This window comes from Acinonyx jubatus, chromosome E2, assembly GCF_027475565.1.
Source record: "Acinonyx jubatus isolate Ajub_Pintada_27869175 chromosome E2, VMU_Ajub_asm_v1.0, whole genome shotgun sequence".
NCBI lineage: Eukaryota > Metazoa > Chordata > Mammalia > Carnivora > Felidae > Acinonyx > Acinonyx jubatus.
Window position 1 is genome coordinate 19,181,854 of NC_069396.1, and position 24,006 is coordinate 19,205,859.

The window sequence follows — 24,006 nt, forward strand, 5'->3', positions numbered from 1 at the left end:
TGCATCATGTTCCCTTTCTAAAGGGGCCAGTATAGGGACAAGTGGATGGTCTGTGGACCCAGTTCAAATCCTGGCCCTACCATGATGTCAGGGGCAAGTTTTTCAGTCTCTGGGCTTGTTTTATGTCATTAAAAAGAGGGAAATAGCTCTTCCTGTTATCCTCATCAAACCTCAGACATCCCCTTTTCCACTTTTCCCTCCCTCAAATCTGCTCTTCTTCAAGTCCACCCTAAAGTGTTAATAACTTAATAGTTGGATTGCATTTTAAGAAGCACCCATAGAGGCCGTCCTTAGGAACTTTATCTCTCCAGCAGCAGGGAGATACAGCTCAGGTGCGGCTGCGGGGGCGGGGGAGGGTGGTGGGAAGAGGTGGAGAGGGTCTCCAACACTATGGAAGTAGCTATCTGGAACGTTTCCCCAAAGCTGGCTCTGCATTTAACAAAAGCTGGTTTCACAAGCTCAGTTAAATATGAAATCCCAGCAGGCCTTGGCACTGAGTGTGGGGAGACCCTTTGAACAAAAGCCTTAATTTCCTTTTCCTTCATTTCAGGTGCTCACACACATAGTTAACACTCAATGAGTACTTTCTGTGTGGTCAGCAGCCATCACAAATTTGCAGAGAAGACCTCTCCTTTGGCAGGGTGGATTCTTACAGACTAAAATCTTCCATGGCCAGATAAAGGTGGTGAAACAAGGGCTGGTGTAATCTAGTACCCTACAGACCTAAAGAAATTAATATCAAACCAAAAGAAACCAAATTTCATTTTGCCTTTTATTTACGAGTTTCATTTAAATATCTCTAATAGTCAGAAAATCAATGTCAAATAAGATCATGGGAGTACAGCTTAAAATACAAATGTCAGTAAATATTAAAGAACATGGTTAGTAATTTGTCCAAGTAAATGCTTGATAACAAATTATTTTCCAGGAAGCAAGTTCAACATCAGGTGCCCAAAGTATAAGGGACGGAGCTCCAGGCTGCTCCGGAAATGGTTGCACAGCAGTCCTTTCCCCCTCGGCGATGCACGAGGCTGCTTGCATGACAGCTGTACCACCAGGCTTTAGACCCCAGCTCCAAACCTACTTGGGCTTTTTCCACCAGGGAAAGGAGTCATGTTCAGAGACAAATGCACCACTTTAAGATGAAACTAGGATGGCTCAGTTCCAAGATACTCTGGTTTAATCTGGGAAGTCAAGGCCTCCCAAGAACTGTCAAATGAAGATAGGTTACCAGGGACCGATGGACGAAAGAGTCAAGCCAGATTCATTCTGAACACATGTTCTTATTCCATACAATCCATTATTTTCTTCTTTAACTGACTCAAGTTCAAGCTGTTTATATTTCTCTTATGCCTAAAAGGGTGCCAGCTCAGTTGTGTTTAGCCTGAACTTTTACCCAGTGTGCCCAATACTAAAGACCTTTTAGGCCAATCATACTTCTGGAAAACTGTGTTTATATATTAACATACCTCAAATTTCACATTTTCATTATAACACATTAGCTTTTTTTAATATATAACAAATTAGCTTTAATGTTACAAATAATATTTCAGAAAACCAATCTAAGTAACTTGACTGAGGCTACTAACCCGCATTTAAAACGAATACCATCTTCTCAACCATTTTGACCAATTCCCAGTTAGCGGAGCTGTGATATTTATACATAAAACAATATCTAAATTATGCCAATATTACAAAGTTTCTTACCTAAAATTATATGCAATTTAAAGAACCAAAGCATACTTTATTCAAGGTATATCCAAAATATTAAATGTTCAATCTTATTTTTTAGTTGATTTTAGATTTCTCAATATGGAAATCTTTACTAAAAGGAATAATAAATGCTTTAGAAGACTGACAAGTACCACCAACCCCCTCTCAAATTCCAGTGTCCTCTGGCAGTAGCCCAGGTCTCAGAGAGGCCACAGACACCAGAATTGTGGTCAAGGAGACAGACATGCTGGGGGTTAACCAGGAGACTCTCCTTGGAGCATTCATGGAAAGAGCTGAAGAGTTCACAGTAGAAAAAGGCAGACAATAAACTGGCCTTTCTTCCATCTCGATATACTACAATTAGAAAGCGGGAAATATATTAGGCAGAGAAAAAACACAGATAAGCTTGGAGAAGCAGGTGGGAAGTCTGTATTCTCTCAGCTGTCCCGCAAGTTACTGAGTCAGACGCATTTTATGGCCTTTGCTAGGCTCCAAAACGGGATTCATACACTCTGTAATCCCCGTAAATGCTCCGACGGTGTGCCAGGGTTTAGCTGACATAAAGAACAAAGGATGGCAGACAAGCAGTCTTCAACTTTAGCAACAAACCTTCACGAGAGCACAATGGCAGTCATTCACGTTTTATTTCTCAGTTATGATCCAGGAGGTCAAAAGGAACACTAATGATTTCAGAATAAAAGGACCAAGGCTTAAGCACTGACTGGAGCTGAAGCCCAATCACTGAACAGCTGCACTGGAAAACAGACAGGGAAATGTCCCCGAGTTAAAAGCACTCCAACACTTGAATGAGTATCACCGGGACGTGAAAAGTCAAACTTTCTTTTTTCTTTCAGTGGATGGTACAAGGTGGAAGAGGAGGAGAGGGGTCAACTAACGTAGTGCAGGAAGACAGAACTGTCAGCTTTGTGGGATTATATTTGTGTTTCCATTTAGGGACACATTTCCTGTTGGGTAAATGCCGCAGCATTTCACGAGAACACGACATTCTTTCCCCCAAAAAGGATCCACATGGTTTAATTTGAAATAAACACAAAGACTGTGCTGCCCACAGAAGCCATTACAGGTTGCAGTTTTATTTTTGCCCCAACTCCTATACTAAATATGGTCTGGCTCCTGAGGAGAAGCCATGGCGGTTTATCCCACAGTCTTAGGGCAAGCATCCCGTCTGACAAATCTCACTCCTTCTTCCCCACTGCCTCTCAGGACATAGACAGGCAGCCCTGGTTAGTGACTTCTCAAGCTCTTCATGTTTTCACCTGTCCAGATTTGGGCTGAATCTTAGGTCCATAATCCACTGCATAAGCCAGTCCTGCCTGCACATCTGTCACAACTACCATATTACACGGTCGCATTTTCTCCTCCCCTATAACCATTTGAAGAGGGAGCCTTCTTTCCGGACAATATTGCGTGCATATAGTCAGTAGCAGTAGAGTGAGGGAGTTTGGCAGAGCAGAGGTAGGAATATTAGGTGGAATGAACAGAAGAACGTTTGAGAGGTATAATCAGAAAGGCTAAGTGCTATAAATAGCCCCACAGAGGCTAAGCCCTGGAGCATATTTTATTAATGCCGGGAAGGCGAGGAGTTAAGGCTTAGATAGAAGTTACCTCCTAGTGTGGCTCAAGGTTCAAGGGGTGGGACACAGTGGAAGGTATCACAAGTGGCACGAGTCAATTCATCAGCTGGTCCAGAGGCCTCGCCCCTCTCACTCTCGGCTGAAAACCAAGACAAATCATTCCAAGCATGCTTACAGCAGGCCTGTTTGCAAGTTTGAGGACTGTTTTAACATAAACAAAAACACACCAGGATGCAGCATCACAAAATGTTTTCACAAGTATAATCACACAAAAAAGTTAGAATATTGCATAGAAAAGAGTATTCTCTGTGAACCTAGGTCTTAGTAATTTAAAAATAAGTCCGCGATTGTAAATTGAGGAAAACTACCAAGTTTGCAGATTCTGCACAACATCAGGAAATCCTGAAGTTCTTCAGAGTCTTAGGACGATGATTACATTTACCCTTGGAAGGCTCAGGCTGATGATGGCTTAACGACAACAGCGTCTTTATAAAAGGACTTTGGCTATGGGCCCAAGCCAATTCTATGGTCTCAATGCTCTGCCCTCTCTATGCAGAAGCGGTGACCAAAACACACTGTGGCATGAAATCACTGCTACCGTTTTTAAACCGAGCCTGGCTTTTCCTCCTGTCAGTCTATTATTAAGCCCAGCAACCTCGGCCTGCCTTTTTAACAGTAAGGTCTGAATAGCCAGTTTAAGAGTAAGTGAAAATGTCTTAGAAAAGCATTTAAGTTAACCTTGGCAATACGGGACACTCTTAACCCCCTTTGTAATATGCGTCAATTGAGTCTGAGTTAAAATACACCACGGTGACAGTGATGTCATCCCTGTACATCCTCGCCAAGTCCTCTGGCAAAGTCAGCATCGCTGTTAGCCGCTCCGGTTCCATCTCCCCATACTCATTGCTCCCTATGGCGTGTCTGATCAGACGCGTGGCTGCATTTTGGTCGGCTGCGCGCAGCACCTGGGCTCTCCTCTGCTGCAGCAGGCTCTGCATGAGTCCTAGGTTGGCGGGTCTCTGGGCCAGGTCCGGCTTATGCCGACTTGCTTCTGCCAGGTGCTCCACCACCAGCCTCACCACACCCTCATTGTCCAGCACGTCCCACAGGCCATCTGAGGCCAACACAAGGAACTTATCCTGGGGCCTCAGCCGGTGGTAGGTGACCTCAGGCTCAGCAGTCAGGTAGGGTGGAGTGTGGTAGTGTGGGGGGGTGAACTGGTAAATGTTTAGGGCCTCGGTGTCAAAGCCCCTCTCCAGGACACTGCGCTGCAGCTCTTTACTCCACTTCAGCTGGACATCCCCGAAGGCCCTGCAGGGCATGAGCACGCCCAGCAGCCTGTTGTCCACAATGACTGTCCTGTCCTCTGATTCAGGGTGCTCCCTCTTTAGCCGTGACAGCTCAGCTTGGTTCCAGGCATTGTGGTCGCGTGTGAGGGGCAGACAAGACCACATGCCATTGTCCTCCTGGACCCCAAGGATGGCCCGACAGTCACCAGCGTTTGCCACATGCAAGTGAACTCCATCAACATGGGCCATGCAAGCTGTAGCCCCAGAGAAGGCCACCTGGAGTGAAAGGTTCCTCGTCATCTCATCTTCCAGGGGGGCCTGGACTTCCAGTGAGATGTCAGAATCCAGTCTCTGGAAGGAATACATTAATGCTTCCTTAATGTTGAGTCCCATTTCCATGTGCAGGTCAAGCAGTTCCTGCCAGTAGACACGGAGGTGATCAAGGTGCACTGATGTGACATCCTTGTAGATACTGTCCCCTGGGTGCTTGAGCCATTGCAGGATGGGCATCAGGGGCTTCATGCTTTCCATGGCTCCCTCCATCCGCTCCAGGGTCTGCTGGGACATCAGCGACACCGCCACATAGTAGAAGAGCCTCTCGCTCACTGCTTGAGCACATGCATGGCCACCATGTCCATCGAAGATGCCAAACATCAGCCCACTGGTCTGCAGGCAGGAAGCCACACCTCGCCGGTCCTCCACTGGGGAATTGGCAGCCAGTTGGTTGCTCTCAAACCGTAACACTGAATTTGGGGCTCCCCTGACGAGGTCGAGGATCTTGTGAGCCGACTCACCGGCTCGCAGCACTTCATTCACCTGCTCAGGGCTGAGTTGCAAGTGGAAATCGTCTTCCTCTGTTGATGTGTGTCTGTAGGCTTTCTGCAGGGCAAAGCCACTGCACGGGGCACTGCTCTTCAGGGTGCCTGGTCCCTGGGAAAAGAGTCTCCATCTTGATTTATTTCTATTTGAGGCACACCTTGAATACAAACGTCTGCCCCCTTGTAACGTGGCAATGCTGTTCCTTGCAGAATTTAAGATCCAGAAGGGCAAAGTACTTGACATTATGCAGCGATACCAGCAAATGTGTTCCTTCCGCAAAAGGGGCTTTCTTTAAACCTGAAAATTAAAGAGTTGAAGAAAATTCAAATTTAATTTCTTAAAAACAGACTTCTGAAAACATTTATTTTGCTACTATTCTGAACAAAAGTGTTTTAAGATAAACCTTAAAAGAGTTGGGTGGTTCTGTGGGTTAAGTGACCGGCTTCGGCTTAGGTCGTGATCTTATGGTTCCTGACCCTGAATTCCTGATTTCGGGTTCTCTGCTGTCAATGAGGAGCCTGCTTTGGATCCTTCATCACCCCGCTCTCTTTCTGCCCCTCCCCTGCTTGTGCTCTCTCTCTCTTTGAGCTCTCTCTCTCAAAAAAAAAAAAAATTTTTTTTTAAATAGTCAAACAGTTGACTAAATTCAAAATACTTAAGCAAGTCTCCCTACCTCCCATTACAACGCATAAATAACATTTCAGAAAATGAGAAAAACGGGATTTTTATATGCTCTCCATTCATACAGAGCCACTGAAGGCTTCCCCACAGAACTCACTCATTGCTCACAGCCGACCCAGGGGCCCCTTTATATTTTCCTTCCCAAATCTTTCCCTTGCCAGAGCCCAGTGTCTAGCTCCCATGTTCGCTTTCCCCAACAGACTGTAAGTGTTTATTTAAATATCTATCTGCTTCTCCACTAGTCTATACGCTCCATGAATTCAGGAACCCTTACTCACCGGTGGCTCTCCAGCCCCATACAACATGCAACAGGTCCTCAAATACTGGCTAGACGCAGCATTTCCAAAGGCCCAATAGCACACCAGGTGTGACACCAGCTGTCTAACATCAGACACACTGCTTCACTTGCCTGAGCTCCAGCGGTCTGTCAGGGGGATGGGAATACCCGTCTTATAAGGTTTTGTGAGGATTCAATGAAATATGACCCTTCTGCTCCAAAAAGGTAGTTATACTTTTATCATTAAGTGACTCCTCTGGTCACTCTGTATACATTTTTATACAACTGAAACCACAACTTACAATCTGTTTTGTTTTTTTTTTTTCTTTTAAGCATTTTATTCATGATAAAGACATTTCAGGGATGTGCACTACCCTATTTTGGCATAAACAATCTCAATTTCCTTAACTGTTCTCTATTGTTGTAGATTTAGAAGTCGTTTCTACTGGCTATGGATAAAACACCAAATTGCACTGCCTTATGCACCAACCTTTTCCCTACTTAGGTTTTAATCTACTTATTTCCCAAAGGAGGAATCAGTAGGTCAGAGGGTGTAGACTCATAATGCCAAACTGATCTCCAAAATGTTCACATCTGCCTCCACAAGGACATGAAGGGAACAGTTTCCTACCACCTTCAACAGACGCTGAGGATACCTCTTCTTAGACAAAAAGCAAAGCAAAACAAACAAACAAACAAACAAACAAAAAAACCTGCTCTATTTTCTATTTTCCCGGGTGACCTAAGAGGAGCGTTTCCCACGTGTTTTCGGATTTCGTTCAGGAGACCTGCCCTCTGCCAGTTTGTCTGTTGGGGCACTGGGAACTCTCAGAACTGAGGACCGTGCTCCTCCCCGCCAGCCCACCCCGCTGAACTTGGGGCAGGAGCGGTAGGTCAACGCCCACAGAGGCCGCCTGGCACTTCCCACCCTTCCAGGGCCCTGCAGAGAAATCAGGGAGCAGCGCCGGACGCAAGTTGGTCCGCCGCAGCCGGGACCCAAACAATTTCGCGTCCCTGAAGAAAACACAGGTCCCAAGTTCAAGTCTCTGCCCCACAGCCTCATAGATAAGAGTGCGGTCTCGGGAGTCTATCAAGCCCGATCGCGCCCATACCCCGGCGCGGCCACATCCCTGAGCTCCAGCTTCCCAGCCTGTAAAATAGGGAAATTCAGTCGAGGCGCCGAACTCACAGGGGTGCTCCAAGGGCTAACGCAGCTAGTGCGTGTGCCGGGGTCCGAAGCCAAGGGTCCTTGGCGAGTCCGAAAGCCCACGTGGCGCGTGCGCGCGGTGGGGTGACCGTGACTGCGGGCCCGCCCCCTCACCTCATTTCACCTCACCTCCGCTTTCCACCTCATCATCTGAACCGATTCTGACGGCCGCAGAGGGCTGGGCTCCGGGGACGCCCGGCGGGGCTGGAGGAGTCCCCATCCTGCGATCGCTCCCTTCCCTACCTCGGACCCTCGCTCCCCACTCACCAGCTTGCGCCACTGCCACCGGGTCCGTCCCGTCAGTTCCACGCCTGCGCACAGTGCTGCGGCAGCCGCCACTCCCGCCTCACCTCCTTGAAGCGTCCCCTTGTGCAGATCCAGATGGAGAAGGAAGCATCCTCTCTCCAGCTCTTATTGGTTCACCTGCGGAGGCGGGCCTTTGACGGACACAAGAATTTCCCAATGGCTGAGGAGGACGACAGGGTAGGCAGGGCGGGAGGAGCTAAATCCAGTTCCTCCCCACCCATCCGCACCCTTCTGGGCTCCGACCGTGGGTGAGCAGAGTTCCCGGCTACGCGACCAGGCAATCAGGGACCGAGCTACCCCGCCACGTGATGGCCCACACTCTGCACACCCCAAACCCAGCATCCTCTCCAATTCTTTACTGTTGGTAATGCCGCACGGTTTCCTCTCCTTTGCTTTGCCCACCAAATCCAGACCTCTCTCCCAAGCGTCACAGCCTTGTGTTCAACCACTTGGACACCTCCCTTTGGAGGCCCTATGTACGCCTCGAACACATCTCGCTCAGAACTCACCTTCCTACCAAACTCGCCCTTCCTCTCCTACCCTCCCCACCATCTTCCCAGATAGCCTAAACCAGAATCCTGGGAGTCTTAACTGCTCCCTCTTTACAGCCCCTCTCCTGTTATCTAATCCTGCTAATCTTATCTCCCGAGTATCTCTGCAACCCACACATTTGCCTCCAGCTACCCAATTCCAATCCTCTCATCTGGTCTCCCTACGTTCACTTTACGACTCAGCTGCTCTTCCTGTACGGAACAGGCAGTGACCCTTCTAAAACTCAAACTCCTGCTCTAAAGTTTTCATTGGTTCCCAGGGGCCGTTGGGCCTTCAAAAGACATTTATATTGATCTGACCACTGACAGTTACTAGAAATGGTTACCGGTTGGTAGGTTGAGAAAGACTGAGAACCAAGACACCAGATAACCCCTCAGTCCCTCGAATTGTGGGATTCCAGTTATCCCCTGCTTCCTTATTATCGCAAGGCAAGTACAGTCCTCCCCTGGAGGCAGAGACCAGAAATGCACTTGGAGCCCTGAGAATGTAGTCTTCTGGAAGCGAGACACACTGGTTTACCTGGAGAGCCTGGCCGGCCCACCTGGACCCGAGGACATGCCTGCCATAATACCGCTCCTGTCAGACTTGCATCTGGTTTGACGTTTATACTGCCAGTCACCCTTGGCCCTTTCAGGAAGTTTTCTGGTAAGTCAGAATTTGCAATATCTCTCTTCCTGGATATTGAGAAGGCTGTTTCAGACTGAAAGTAAAGATAACTCTAAGGCATTCTAAATAAATGGGCGTAAGTTTTATTTTTAGGTTTTGTATAGATAGTTCATTTGGGGTGACAAAGGGTCATCCTTAAGGACAGAGTCAGCACAGTTTAATCACTTCATCTGCAGGCATTTATGGGTGCCTGAGGTGACTACTGGAGGCACACAGATGGCTGCCCCCTCCACACTTTCCTGAGAGAAATTACATCACCCTGCTAAGTCTGAAACCACAGAGTTTTTTTTTAAGTTACCACACACAACAATTCCAAAGTAAAAATGTATCTTTGAGGATTTTGTGTGCACTGGAGCTTTCATTTAGAGGCTGTAGCTAGCTCAGTCACCAACATATGATGGCTAGCCCAAGAACCCCAGCCAGTCTCCCAGTGCTTCTTGTCTCAAGGTCTTAAAAGAAGAAAAATGAAGGAAAAGGTCTGACCTCTCCTTAAGAAAGGAAAAGCAGCAGCTCAGCTGTCATTTTCTGAGGAGATTTAAAAAGATTCAGCCTCAGTCAAAACCAAGCAAATAAGAATTAAAACAAGATACTGGTTTTTGTCAAACAACCTGACAATCATTAAAACAGATTAGTACTTCATGTTGGTGAGTAGGCATTGCCTTCTGGGCAGGTAAGAGTGTAAATTGAGGCTACCCAATGGACAGCTTTTTGATCCACTAATTCTACTTTTTTTTTTTTAATGTGTTTTATTTATTTTTGAGACAGAGACAGAGCATTAGCGGGGGAGGAACAGAGAGAGAGGGAGACATAGAATCTGAAGCAAGCTCAGGGTCTGAGCTGTCAGCACAGAGCCCTACTCGGCGTTCAAACCCATAGACCTTGAGATCATGACCTGAGCTGAAGTTAGACAGCTTAACTGACACAACCACCCAGGTGCTCCAATTCTACTTACTTTAATTTACCCTAAATAGACAGTCAAAGGTAAACATTAGAAATTTTCTTTTTCTTTTCTTTTGAGAGAGAAAGAGGGCACAAATGAGTGAGGGGCAGAGAGAGAGAGAGAGAGAAAGAGAAATTTTCTACAGTAAACATACACATATATTACTCCATCTGGCATTTCTTGTATAATCAAGAAGAAGAAAGAGGAGGAGGAGGGAGAGAAGCAGCAGCAGCAGCAGCAGCAGCAGCAGCAGCAAAACTATATTTTAAAAAACAACCACAGGCCTAACCGGAGTAGGGAGTTAGATCCCTTGGATGATTCTGGCAAAATTCCCTGATTTTATAGCCATACAAATAGGGGCTTCCGTGGAATGTTAGGAAAGCTGGATCTGAGATTATCTTGTGTCAGGAGGAACCAAGAGAGTAGCAGATAGCTTTTTGTCCAACTGTCAAAACTATACATCTAGGCCTGATATCTGTAAGAGTTTGTAAAAACCCCAGATATCTTTCTTTGTGGCCGAGCAGACATGCTTCCCCTTGGAGCAGTTCTGTGACCTTAGTGCTCCCCAGTGCAACTGAATAAATCCAGAAAAGGCTTCCTGCTGATCTGAGCACATCTGTGCCCTCCGACAGTCGTCTCACAGACCAGTGTCATCCTAAATCAAGTAATTCAACTTCACTACCTCTGGCCAAACAGGTGACTTTTCCTGACGCTGTCTCCTCCCACATTGACCACGCACATGGACACACGTGTGTGTACGCAACCCCCCCCCCCCCCCGCTGCCTCCCCAGGGCCCCTTTTCCTTCAGAGGGAATGGTAACGGTAACCATTCCCTGCAGAGCAGCAACCTCAAGGACATATTTCACAAGTCTTGAGGGTGATAGTGACAAAGGCTTGGGAATTTTTTTTTAATGTTGTATTTATTTTTAAGAGACAGAAAGAGACAGAGTGTGAGCAGGGAAGGGGCAGAGAGAGAGGGAGACACATAATCAGAAGCAGGCTCCAGGCTCTGAGCTGTCAGCACAGAACCTGACTCGGGGCTCGAACTCATGAACTACAAGATCATGACCTGAGCTTAACCGACTGAACCACCCAGGTGCCCCATGGGAATTTTTAAAAAACACAAATCTTGTCTCAGCCCTCCTCTCAAACCTGCTCTGAAGCAACAGAGCTTGCGGGCAATTAGGAAGCCTCAAAGTGGTTGTGTTAAGCTCCTAGCTCATAGAGCCAAAGCTAAAGATTTCCCTTCACTAGAGGAGGATGGGCACACCCTTTGGGGGGAAATACAACCTGTGTTTCTGTCTCTTTAACGCTTCTCCAAACGCAGATCAATGTCTTTCACCTGTTTGACAGATCAGCTGCACCCAAAGCTCTGATGATGTAGGCCAGAGGTCTTCCCCTGTGACCCCAAAATAATCATTCCCTTTTCCACCATCATCCCACAGCTACTCAGACTTAACCACTGGCAGGCCCAGAATTTTCCATCGTCCTCAAGTCCCAAGCCTAAGACCCAGTTCTGGCACTTATTTGCTGTGTGGTCCTGGCCCAGTCACTTACTTCCTCTCTCTGAGCCTCTGTAGAGCTCCTTGCTTGGAAGGGGCAATTTTGTGGGCCTTGTACTTGTCACTAGCACTCCAAGTTGCCTATGACTCTTGAAAGTAAATTGGGAATGGAGCAGAAGAACAGCTCGAGGGGTCTGGTGTGGGTAAAAGGAGGCAAGAGGAAGTTGGAAGACAGCCCTGGAGCCCCTGGAGGCGCATGGTTTTCCTGCTTTCTCTTGAAGCTGCAGGGTATGGAATAGGTTCAGTCAGCAAGCAGTGGCCCTGTGGTGTGGCTTGTGCTACCCTATGACATTGTCCAAGAAACTGAGGGTGCCCAGCCGCTGCTGTGTGCCATCCCTGCGGAGGCCCCACCCCCGGTACCTGGAACACCCTTTTCAGGCCCAGGGGCAACTCCTTGAGGGACCAGAGAACACAGTGAGCTAGGTTCAGGGGTGGGGGGTGCAGTGTCACCTGAGCAATTGTCCCCAGCATCCAACAAGATGCCAAATGTGGGGTTGGAAAGGCCAGGAAGGAGCTATTAGGACAGAACAGAACATCAAATGAAAAACCAGATTACAACAGAGAGTTGGGTTTTGATAATAACGATATTTCATGTATGCATTTCTTCTCTTTTTTCCTTTGTACATGCCTCTTTGTGTGCAAAGAAAAATCTAGCAGGACACATGCCGACAGTTAACAATGCTGATCTCTGGGTCATGAAACTTTCACATTCTTTCCTTTTCCATGTATTTCTTTATATGCTTTTTTTTCTTTTTTAACATGCAGCATGTATTTAATAATCAGGAAAACCCCCAATAATGTCTGTCCCACACACTTACACCTAAGAGTGGGAGAGAAGAAGGCAGAGTGGGCTGTTCTGGGGCAAGGGAGGCAGCTAGGGAGAGGGGTGGGGACCAGAGGGCTATTTTATGTCTGGAAATCAGAGAAGGTTCCTCTGATAAGATAGGCTTTGGAGAGAGATCTGAAGGAAGTTAGAGAGTGAGCCTGGCCTATCTGGGAAAGAGCATTCCATGGAGAGAGAACGGGAAGGACAAAGGTCTTCACCTTGTGAACCAAGGGAAGGGCTTGAATTTTATGGCCAGGGCTGCCTGCCCCGTCTCCAACCCTTGGGCCAGAGCTGGAAAGAACTTGAGATCATCTCACCCATGCCTTCTGAAAGTGTGCTCCATGGAGCACCATCCCAGAAAATGTTTTGAGAGAAAAGAACCATGTCTCTACTACCCACCCCTGGAAGAGATTCACAATGAACAACTTAGTTAAGGCCCTGAGAAATGGTGCAGTAAAAGGAATTCATCCAACTTTATTGCAGCAATTCCAAACATTTCCCCATGAACCTCCTTTTTGCTCTAAAATCCCATCTAACAGAACCCATGTACTTCATGAGATGCCCATATATCCGAAGCACAAAATAAAGTCCAGAAACCTGAACTGACTTCACCAGGTTCCTGGGGGTCCCACTTTAAGCTTGTGGCTAAGAAGAGTCTGGGTCCTACTCTCTGGACTCACATCCCAGCCACTCTTCTAGAAACTTTCCACATTTAATAGCCTGAGGGGCCAATTTGAGCTCTGAAGCCAGAGGAAGAGTTCTCCTGAGGGAAGACAGTTACCCTCTCAGCATACTGTATTTTTGTTTAGCCATCTTTTTATTTTAATTTTTAAAAATTTTCTAATTTACTTATTTGTTTTTGAGAGAGAGAGAGAGAGCGAGCGAGAGAGAGAGCGTGCACACAAGTGGGGGAGGGGCAGAGAGAGAGAGAAAGAGAGGGAGACACAAAATCCAAAGCAGGCTCCAGGCTCTGAGCTGTCAGCACAGAATCTGACTTGGAGCTTGAAATCCTGAACTGTGAGATCATGACCTGAGCCGAAGTCAGATGCTTAACAAACTGAGCCATCCAGGCCCCTCTTGAGCATTTTTTTATACCTGTTTTTCCAAAAGACAAGAGCCCCCTCTAGCACAAAGCACCCCATGTAATGTGGTGGTTTCAGAGGCTGGACTGCGGGTCAGGCAGACATGAGAACCCCAGTGCTGTCATTAACCGGATGCATGACTTGGGCAACGGACCTCAGCCAAATTTAGAGCCTCTGTATCTCCATCTGCTGAATGGGGGCAGCCATTCCCATGTATGTTGTGGGGGCATATCCCTCCTCCTAGCTGTATAGTGACTACAGAATGGGGGCAGAAAGGAGTATGTGAGGGTGCTGAAGCAGAGCTGTCCTCCTTTCTTGGCTCTGAAGCTATTTCTGTCTGAAGAACTAGGACCTGTCAATGTAATCAGGGCACCCCCATCCCCAGGCTATGCTGGAGACTGGGTCAAATTTAATTCAGCCTTTTATTTTCACACTTACCGTCGATTCCCAGGGCAAAGCCCCTGCTGTTCCCCCCCCTCCCCGGAATGCCCTCCCCATCCTCCATACCTTTGGCAAACAGTGGGGCCATTACCTCAGGCCTCCACATGCCCTTTCCCCAAGAGCCCAGTGGTGCTCAGTGGCACTGACAAGTTGTGTGCTTCACCCAGCACTGGAGGCCCTGGACAGCAGAAGAAGCAAGAGCTTAGGGTGTCAAGCAAAGCAGGAGCACAAACAGCAGCAAAAATATTTTAAATATTTTGACAAGTGGTAACCGGCTGGGCAAGGGTTCTTTCCTAGCTTGGCTAGGCTGGGCTCTTGCTAGTGAATACGAAGATGGACCAGAGACCAAGCTACAGGCTCACATGTGGCCACAAGGGGGCGTAAATACACTGCAGGAAGCGCCTGAGCATCTCACTGCCTAGAGCTTGTGGAGGGAGTGTGTGTGTGTGTATGTGCGCACACTTGTATGCATCATTCCACAATGCTTATTGTGATACTGTCATTAGTGGGAAGACCGACTAATGTCTTTCAAGGGGCCCGGAGAGTGGTGGCATAGGCTTGGCTCCAAGGTAGGCCAATCTGGCCCCAGCTCCAACTATGTGACCTGGAGCAAGTATCTCAATCTGATCCTCAGTATCTCATCGGCAAAATGGGAATAAGAATGGTACCCACTTCAAAAGGTCTTGGGTCAATTCAGGAAATGAGTTAATTGAGTCAATTCATGAAAAAAAAAAAACAATTTACGGATTGTGTTCACTGGTGGGTCATGCCACAGGCACTTGGAGCATGTTCTCAGGGAGTCCAAAGGAAGGTGCCTTAAAATAATCGGTTAGTTCATATTTTATTAAAATAAAAGTGTGATGAGAGAAATCAGAATTATGTTTACCTTCCTTATAGTTACCTATCAGTTTAGTATCATCTTGTACTGTTCTTATATTTAATTACATATGTGAAGGCCCCATAATCCTTTCAGTGTGTGGCTTAGATGGGTTTTCAGCTCATGGAGGCCCCCATCGGGGCTGCAGCTGATGGGGTCCCCTATGTCTGTTAGGAGGTGCAATTCCTGAGGGGGCTCAGAGTAGTTGAGCAGGTATCCATGCAGGGCCCAGGAAAGTGTAGGTCCTGTGGCTTCCTCCGAAGGAAGACTCAATGATAGGTAGCAAAGTCCACAGAGGATCTGCAACCCTCCATCTTTAGGACCGACCTACTCCCTCAGGAGCTGCCTACGGAGAGGATCTACCTTATAGTCCCCCGTTAGTTCTGTCACCCGGGCCCTTACTTCCTTCAGGCTCTGCCTAACCCTCGACCCTGTGCCCTACTCAGGTGCCCCTCCCTGTGGTTCTTTGACCTCCAGATGGCCTCCTCTTTTGTCCCCTAGACTTGTGGTACACCCCAGAGAGCATGTAGGGCATCTAAGGGGCAGTTGTCACATGGTTGGGGAGAACCCTGGCATTTGGGGTTGTCAGGGGTGCTAGAAGTCCTACAGGACAGTTTTGCATAACAAAAGATTATCTGAGACCTGCCCTACCTTCGAACATCTCACCTGGATATTCAAACAGGTGAAGAATCTGTTTATCTTCATCTGAGCCTGCAACATTGTTCCTTTTTTAACATTCTTTTTTTAGGGGCACCTGAATAGCTCAGTCAGCTAAGTGTCCGACTTTGGCTCAGGTCATGATCTCAAAGTTCCTGGGTTCGAGCCCTGTGTAAGGCTCTGTGCTGACAGCTCAGAGCCTAGAGACTGCTTTGCATTCTATGTCTCCTTTGTCCTCTGCCCCTCCCCCACCCACACCCTGTCTCTCTCACACACTCTCTCTCAAAAATAAACATTAAAAAATATTTTTTAATTCTTTTTTAAAACTGAAGTATAGTTGATTGACAATGTTTCATTTGTGCAACATGGTGAACAAATCTATACATTCCGTTATGCTCACCACAAGCTTAGAACCATCTATCATCATAGTACACTATTACAATACCATTGACTATATTCCCTATGCTCTGTGTTTTATCCCTGTGACTTATTCATTCCATGCAGCTTTGTTCCATTTTATTTGGAAACACAGAGTAATGCTTGCACAGTTTTAATATATAGTGAATTATTGTACTTTATGTTGCCTGGAATTTTACCACTTATGCCTAATTTGAGCATTGTTCCACTCATAATCTTAAGAGACAAAATGTCACCTCCTATGAGTTAAAATATGATGACTTAGGGGCACCTGGGTGGCTCAGTTGGTTGAGTGTCTGACTTTGGCTCAGGTCATGATCTTGCGGTTCATGAGTTTGAGCCCCACATCAGACTTTGTGGTGACAGAGCCGGGCCTGCTTCGGATTCTGTCTCCCTCTCTCTCTGCCCCTCCCCTGCTCACTCTCTCTCTCTCAAAAATAAATAAACATTAAAACATTTTAGAATGTGATGACTTATAAAATATTGTACAATGAATACACAAATTTTTCAAATTCAGTGAGTAGATGGGATATTTTCATGTCTGTTCTAAAAAATAGAGGAGTTCACCGTCTGGGAAAATCATATCCTGAAGGCAGCAATACTCATGTCCCTCGGGCTGGAATGAATTTGTAGTTGCCATGTTCTGAGGTTTCTGAATATAGGTACAAGCCTCAGAAGACCTCATCACAACCTTGTGAGCTAGCATTTATGTTCTGAAACACCTATTATTTTATTGAAAATTATGCTTTTTGCGTATATAAACATGTATTATAAAGGGCTGTCCTTTATGTTACAACTAAGGCATCAAAGTAATTTTTTGGAATTAAGTGTGTAGATAAATTGTATTTTCTTTGATTTTCACTGAAGTCTCATAGTAGGAGGTATTGCATTTATTATTATAAAAAGTAGGCTCTGAAAAAAAAAAAGTAGGCTCTGAGAATCTTGCAGACATAAATCCAGAAACTAAAGAGGTTTCTGGAATGAATGATTTCATTTATTTGAAGTTCAAAACCAGACAAATGTAATTTGTGCTATTAGGAGTCAGGATGGTGAGTACTTTTGGGAGGTAGGAACTTGATGAAGATGCAGGGGTGGGGGGGTGCTGGAGATGTGCTATTGCTGACCTAAGTGCTGGTTCCATAGGTGTGTGCAGACTGTGAAAGTTCATCAAGCATATGTACTTCTCTGTATATATGTTGTACTTCAATTAAAACAAAAACAAAAAGTTACATCACCAGTAATGAGACAAATCAGCATCATCTACCTAAGAACAACGTGGGAACCTTTCTTGTGATATTCCTATGAAAACCAAATAACCCGAGTCTCCTCATGAAGAAACACCCGACAAACCCAGCTGAGGGACATCCTACTACTAACTGGCCTGTACCCTCTGATCATACCAATGTTGTGAAAGACAAAGACAGAGGAACTGACCAAAGAAAAGGACACTAAATGGACTGGACAACTGAATGCAAGGTATGATCTGGGATTTTTTGTTGTTATTGTTACAAAAGACATTATTGGGACAATTAGCACAGTATGAATAAGGTACGTTGATTGGATAATAGTAACATAACAATATTGGGGCGCCTGGGTGGCTCAGTCAGTTGCACATCTGACTTCAGCTCAGATCACGATCTCAGGGTTCGTGGTTTCGAGCCCCGTATCAGGCACTGTCAGCCTGCTTTGGATTCTGTGTCTCTCTCTGCCCCTCCCCACCTTGCGCTCTCTCTCTCTCTCAAAAATAAATAAACATTAAACAATTTTTTCCAAAAATTTTTTTAAAAATGTAAAAAAATGATAACATAATAATGTTAATTTCCTGCTTTTGATTCTTAAACTGTGGTTATATAAGAGAATGTCCTCATTTTTAGGAAAGCCACTGGCAAAAAAATGTATACATATGGAGAGAGAGAGGGAGAGAGAGAAAGCAAATGTGATAAAATGGGGGGTCCAGTACCAGTCTATAATATATTCACTGTATTATTTTTTAAACTTTTCTTAAGTTTGAAATTATGCTAAAGCAAAAAGGTTTGGGGTGGGGGTTCTGAGTCTGCTAGTGGAAACCCTAAACATTGGCTATTCCTGTTCCCATGGCAGCAACCCCAGTTTTCCCGGGTGTCAGTGTGAAAAGGGGCAGAAAAAGAAAATTCCGAAGCCTGACATTTCCTGACATGGCTAAGTCCTGTGTGCCATGGGCACTGAGGGTCCATCTCTAGAGGCCTCAGCTTTACAGCAAGGGCTTAGTAAATTTGGCTGAGGTTGATCAAGCTCTTGCCTGCAGCCAGACACCTGGCTTTCTTTCCTCAGCATGACCTCTGACTCAGGGAGCCCTGGGATTGAGGGAGGCGCCCCCCACGGCTGTAGAGCTGGCTGCTGCTGCCCTGATCTGAGCCCCCGGGAGTGGCTGGAGCCACCACTGGCACCAGCTAAAGCAGCCAGATTGGCGCAGAGTCCTCCACCCCCAACCTGGGGTCATGGGGCCCATGTGGTCAGTTCTGCACCTAGTAGACCTGAGCTGCACAGGAGTGAGGAGCTCCCCTCCAGGTCCCTTTGCCTGCCCCAGAAACCACAGGCTTCCAGATTTAGTGCTGGGCCCGGGGCTTCAAAGGCTTGGCTGCCCCCAAAATACCTTTTCAGTTCACCTGCCTCTGCCTCAAATTATACCATTAGAGCTCTGCCCTCGTAGGAGAGAAATCACTTCCAAGCACTGACTTCTAAAGTGCAGTGCAGACAATGACCCTTTGTCCTATGGGTCATAGTTCACGGAATTGGGTATGTGAAACACATGGAATTACTTATTTTCTATAAATCATTTCAATCCAGCTCTGAGCCCCCATTACATCGGGCTGGCTGGAAATTCAGCCCAGGTATTCTCCTGTCACACTGATGGGCAAAGGTCTGGAGGTCTTGGGAGATTCTTCCAGTCATCTGTCCCTGCCGGTTTGGGCCCAGCATCACGCCCCTTGCAATTTAGGGGGGCACATGGGGTGACCCACATCCTGGGATCCAGAGCTGTCTGCCCCCCAGCTTGGCCATGGCTTGGCTCTACTTCTGGGAAATCTGCTTTCTCTCCTCCCTCAAGTCCTCCCACTGATACATTTTACAGATGGGGAACTGAGGTGGAGAGAAGAGGTCACACGGAAGACTGAAAAGGAGGTGATAAGATCATTCCCCCATAAGGTGTTACTGCCTCCCAAGGGAGGCATTTCATCAGGGACCATGTCAACTGAGCACTGAAGCTCAACTGGCAAGATTTCAGACTCCGCAACAGGTAAGCACAGAGTTATTCTGTGTAGGGACCTTTCTGCGAAGTAAGGCTGTCCTGATGAGCACTGGACCAGGAGTCATAAATCCTTGCTCTCCCACCGACTTACTTAGGCAGACTCTGTTCCTTCTTTGGGCCTCAGTTGTTCTATCTGTATAGGGAGATCAGAACAGGAATTCTTTTGGTGTGGATACTCTGGGATTCCCTGGGCAGCTTACTGATCCTTACCATGGCTTCCTCTGATTGAAAAAGTCATACCTTCTAAACTCTACTCCTGAACACTCATGAACAGTAGCAGCGGCAGCAAGGACCCAGTTCCCAGTTCCCCAGGGAGGCCTGGGTAGCTGGAGAGATACGACTGTGTGCCCTCAGGGGATACCCATGCCCAGAGCAACCAAGGAGTTGTCACTCACAGCAGGACTTGAGAGAAGAGGAGGAGGAGGAGCAGCTCGTTCCTGAAAACCTGAGGGATCCCTGGGAGCCCAGGTCACCCTGGAGCCTCTGTGTCCCTATGCCTTTCCTGCAGTGCCTATCCCGAGAGAGTAACTCATTGGGTCTAAAGAGTCACCTGCTCACCCTCCCACATTTCTGCAGATGAAAACATTTGAGCTGCAACTGGAGGGATTTAGATTAGACTCACAGATGGCCAAGCCAAGAACGACCAGGGTCCAGGAATGAGTCCCTTCTGCAGGGCCAAGGAGGGCAGCTGGAGGAGGTAATGAATTGTACCTGTCAGAATTTGCACTTGAGCCTGTGTTAGAAGGTGGATTCAGGCCAAATGACGCCTAGTGCTTTCTGAGCCTCAGAGAGAATCCTCTTCCTCCAATCCAGGAGGCCCTCAGCTCCTGCTCTAGACCTCCAGTAGCTCCTCATGGCACCCGGATATAAAGGTAAACTTCTCCCTGACATTTGAGGCCTTCAGAGCCTGGGGAGCCCTGTGTCTCCAGCCACACATCCCCTCTTTGTTGATACCTGCTGGGTGATAGCCAGGCCTTCTTCTCTCTGTCTGATAAATGTTCACTGCTGCTGAGGCTTCTGTGCCTCTGCTGTGATGCCAACTACTTTGGCTTTGGACCCCTCTTCCAGGAAGCCCTCTCAAACTAACCAAGTCTCCTCGACCAAGCCAGGACTCTTCTCAGAGACACTACCACCTTCCCCTACTCTTGACGGTCTTTTGTAGTCAGTTCCTTGCTGAAGGTCTTGGCCTTTCCCTCAGAGGAACAGCGAAGGTCCTGCAGGGTGACCTGGGGCAGGGCCAGCCAGGCTGGAGGTTTCCTGGAGGTGGAAGGCCCCAATAGAGGGAGCCAATTTGGCATCAAATGTTCTGAAACTGCCCTTGTGGAGGACACAGGCTCGGAGCAGATCTGACTCATTCCGGCCACCACCTTGCCTGGCTACAGGCCCTGCCAGAGGGCCTATTTGGATACCGTGCTAGCAGATGGCCCTGCAAAGGGAAACATCTGTTTTCGGCTAGGCTATCCAATATGGTAGCCACTGGCCACCTGTGCTCTTAGGCACTTGAAATGTAGCTACTTTGAATCAAGATATGCTATGAGTGTGAAATACACACTGGATTTCAAAAACTTAGCACAAAAAATAATGTAAAGTATCTCATTAATTTTTATATACGGATGACATGTTGAAATGATAGTATACTTTGGACATAATTAAGTTAAATAAGATATATTGTTCAAATTAAATACACTTGTTTCTTTTTACCTTTTAAAACAGAGCTACTGGAAAATTTTAAATTACATATGTGGCTCACATTATATCATGTCTGTTTTATAGAGGAGAACACAAACTTTTGAGGGCTCGAGTGACATATGGTACAAAGGCCGGTGCATCTGCCCTAAGTGTGTGAGCAGAAAAGCCTCCAAAAGGGATGCATTCCCCAGCCCCTGCCTCTGGCTGCAGGCCAGATACCATCCGTGCTCACAGAATCACATTCTCCCTTCCCCTCAGAGTCTTGACCAACCAGGGGTTCATTTTGCCCTTGAGGGTGAGATCAGAGTTGATGTTGTGACACATGGACATGGGGGGGACACAGCCCAAGGTATCCAGGATGGGCAGATACTGTTATCTCACCTTCCTTCCATCCTTAGGTCAGCTCTGGCTGCAGCCAAGGCCTGCATCCTGCTCCAGGCCCCCTTAGCTTGGACATGAGTCCAAGGGGACATGAGCCCCCACCCCCACCAGACATCAGCTCTGACAACAATGCTGTCAGCTTACCTTGCAGCCTTCACCTCAGACCCGTTTCTGTCCATATCCCCAACCTTTGCTCAGACCACAGATCACTGTCCCCATAGATGAGCCCTTGGGCAGATAGTGTCCCCAGCCAGCCCTATGGGGACCTCTCAGACCCCTACAGCAATAGCAGCTCTAGAGGTAACTGGGATTGGGAGCAGATCCTCTGCAGACAGAGCTCCAGGGGGCTGGGTCTTTACAGCCACCCCATCTCCCGAGGCCTGGAGAAGGGAGACCCAGGGCCTGCATCCTCCAGCTTTGGAGGGAAGTCTATGCCCCTAGCCTGGGCACAAAGTCTATGCTGTGGCCACTGGCGTGGGCTACCCTGGATACCAGGGAGGGCTGTCTGGGAACCTGGGAGCGAGCAGAGCCTATCTTGTCTTGAGTGCCCTGAATGTGCCCTGCATCAGCTTCAGGAGGCAATCTTGTCCTGGGTGAGGATTCAGGACACAGTCCTGGGTCCCTTGAGGCCAGGTTTGCTGGAGGCATTTGGGATCCAGCTGGGGCATCCCATTTGGATGTAAAAGGGTCAAATCTTGGGCTGTGATCATAAGGAGGCCACTTTTGATTTTAAAATAGTTTTAAATTAAAAAACAAATTAAGGGGAAAGATTTAAGGAGTGAGGATTCTTGGCAGCCTTGGGATAATTACTATAAAGCCAGCTCCCATTTCTCAAGTCCTCTTTGGTGCCAGGCCTGTCTTGCCACCATGCCCGCGAGGGGCTGGCCGAGGTCCCTGGCATTGCCAGCAGCGTCAGTCCTGTTGTTTCAACTCCACGTGGCCGCCACCGTGCCCATCCCTCCCTCCTGTGGGTGGGCCCAGTTGCTGTGGCACAGAGCGGGAGAGTTGTGGGACAGATTCAGGTTCAAATCCCACTCTGCCACTTGCCTAGTTAACCCTCCCCCAGGCACATCACCACTGTCTGTAAAACGGGGGGTGAAGACAGTTCTTGTATCCTAGGGAGAGAGTCAGTCATCTGCCCCTGGCCCTTGGCCTGTCTTAAGAGGAAGCTTTACTAGCATTACTTTCCTTTTTTTTTTTTTTTTAATGTTTTATTTATTTTTAGAAACAGAGAGCAGGGGAGGGGGAGAGAGAGAGGGAGACAGAGGATCCCAAGTAGGCTCTACGCTGACATACTGCCACGCTGGCAGTGAGGCTCGAACTCACCAGCTGTGAGATCATGGCCTGAGCCAAAGTCAGATGCTCAACCCACTGAGCCACCAGGCACCCCACTAGCATTGCTTTTCTGCTGCTGCCTGCCCCCAAGCTGAGCAAACACCGTCCTCCAGACACCACCCTTCTTAACGTCTCCGGAAACCTAGAGGGAGAAAATGGCCGTTAGATCGGGCCAGGGGTGCCTGCAAGGGCAAAGCTGTGCCTGGCCTCCCATCAAAGGGCTCTGTCCCTTCTGTTCTTCAACTTCAACCCAGTCTGGAGACAGATTTGTCCTGAGCATGGGAGTGAGAAGGGTCAACAGAACAAGCCTCTCCCTTCCCTGCATCCCTGGCTGGAAGCTGAAAGTCTAAGACCCAGTTTCTTCCTCTCCTTGTGGCCTCACCCAAAGTCCAGAAGTACCTCATAACCCAGGAGGGCCCTTCTGGTAATAGTGACAATGACAGGGGCTGTGGTGAAGTGAGCAGACAGATGTGTCACCAGCCTCTCCAATCTCAGCAGCTCAGCCTTCTTCCCAAGGTTGTTCATACGGGTCCTCAGCCGTCTCTCCAAAGGCCCTGAACCAGTGCCCCCTCAGCAGTATATCTCTCTGCTTCCTGTTTGCTGTCCTCCCTCACTCCTCAGCCTCCAGGCTGCCTGCTGCCTTCCCTACCCGTCTGTCTGGGTTGCAGTGATGACTGGGCCTCTAAATCCACCTGGGCACTTTCCTTAGGGAGCCCTCCAGATTTGGGCTGGACTAGGGTGAGGCGAGGAGGCCGTTAGGGTACAAATTTCAGAAGATGCCCACTCTCAGGGGCATCTTATAAATGCAGGATTGAGCCTGAGGGTGCATGCCTCTTTAATTTTGCTCCCTAGCCTCATCCTCACCCCAGCCCTGCCTCAGACTCCTCAGCAGTCCCCAGCATGCCCCTTTCCCCTAGATGTGTTGGGCCCTACTCTGTGACTTTTCTCCTACCTCTCAGCAGCTCCTCCTCAGGGGTTCGTACTGTTCCTCCTCTGGCCATCCTGGGCCCCCTCCCCTCCAGCACCTTAGGACATTTCAGAGCAGCCTCTCTACCTCTCTCCTGGCTAACACCCCAACATCACACCAGTTCCTAGCATTCCTCAGCTAGGGCCCTGTGAATCCTATGTCCACCCTGGTCAGCTCCTGCCCAGGCTCCCCAGCCCATGTGGAGGTCCTGCCCTTGGACCCCCTCTTCCTCTCTGATAGCCAAACCCTGTCTTTGTGCTTTACCTCCTAAACTTGTCTCATCCAGTCCCACCGCTCCCCACCTCTACCACCCCGTCTCCTCTTTCCTGGCTACTGGCCACCACCTTCTCCCTGCTGCTACTTCTGCCTGCTTATCTACACTCTTCAAGGATCTTCCCCCTTTGCCCTTCTGGCTCTTCCCAGCCTATACCCAAGACTCTT

At 47.9% G+C, this 24,006-nt stretch overlaps 2 protein-coding genes across 6 annotated transcripts in view; one reads left to right on the forward strand and one right to left on the reverse strand.

Annotated features, from left to right (window-relative positions):
- Positions 1-758: 758 nt before the first annotated feature.
- PDP2 (pyruvate dehydrogenase phosphatase catalytic subunit 2) lies at positions 759-9,022 on the reverse strand. Of its 5 annotated transcripts, XM_015068080.3 has the most exons (3): positions 8,959-9,022; positions 7,849-8,018; positions 759-5,713 (listed from the first exon to the last, which is right to left on the reverse strand). In XM_015068080.3, exon 3 carries the CDS (start codon positions 5,657-5,659, stop codon positions 4,067-4,069), a length of 1,593 nt encoding a protein of 530 aa, XP_014923566.1. In that variant the 5' UTR covers positions 5,660-5,713; positions 7,849-8,018; positions 8,959-9,022; the 3' UTR covers positions 759-4,066. The 5 variants fall into 5 exon arrangements, with proteins under 5 accessions (XP_014923566.1, XP_014923586.1, XP_053066131.1 ...); XM_015068100.3 differs by lacking the exons at positions 7,849-8,018; positions 8,959-9,022 and adding an exon at positions 7,711-7,846; XM_053210156.1 differs by lacking the exons at positions 7,849-8,018; positions 8,959-9,022 and adding an exon at positions 7,696-7,714.
- Positions 8,147-24,006, forward strand: part of NAE1 (NEDD8 activating enzyme E1 subunit 1) — a 56,183-nt gene continuing 40,323 nt past the window's right edge. Inside the window, exons 1-3 of the mRNA XM_053210154.1 lie at positions 8,147-9,084; positions 17,051-17,383; positions 19,017-19,181. The gene's annotated coding sequence lies outside the window, so the exon portion shown is untranslated. The remainder of the gene's footprint in view (positions 9,085-17,050; positions 17,384-19,016; positions 19,182-24,006) is intronic.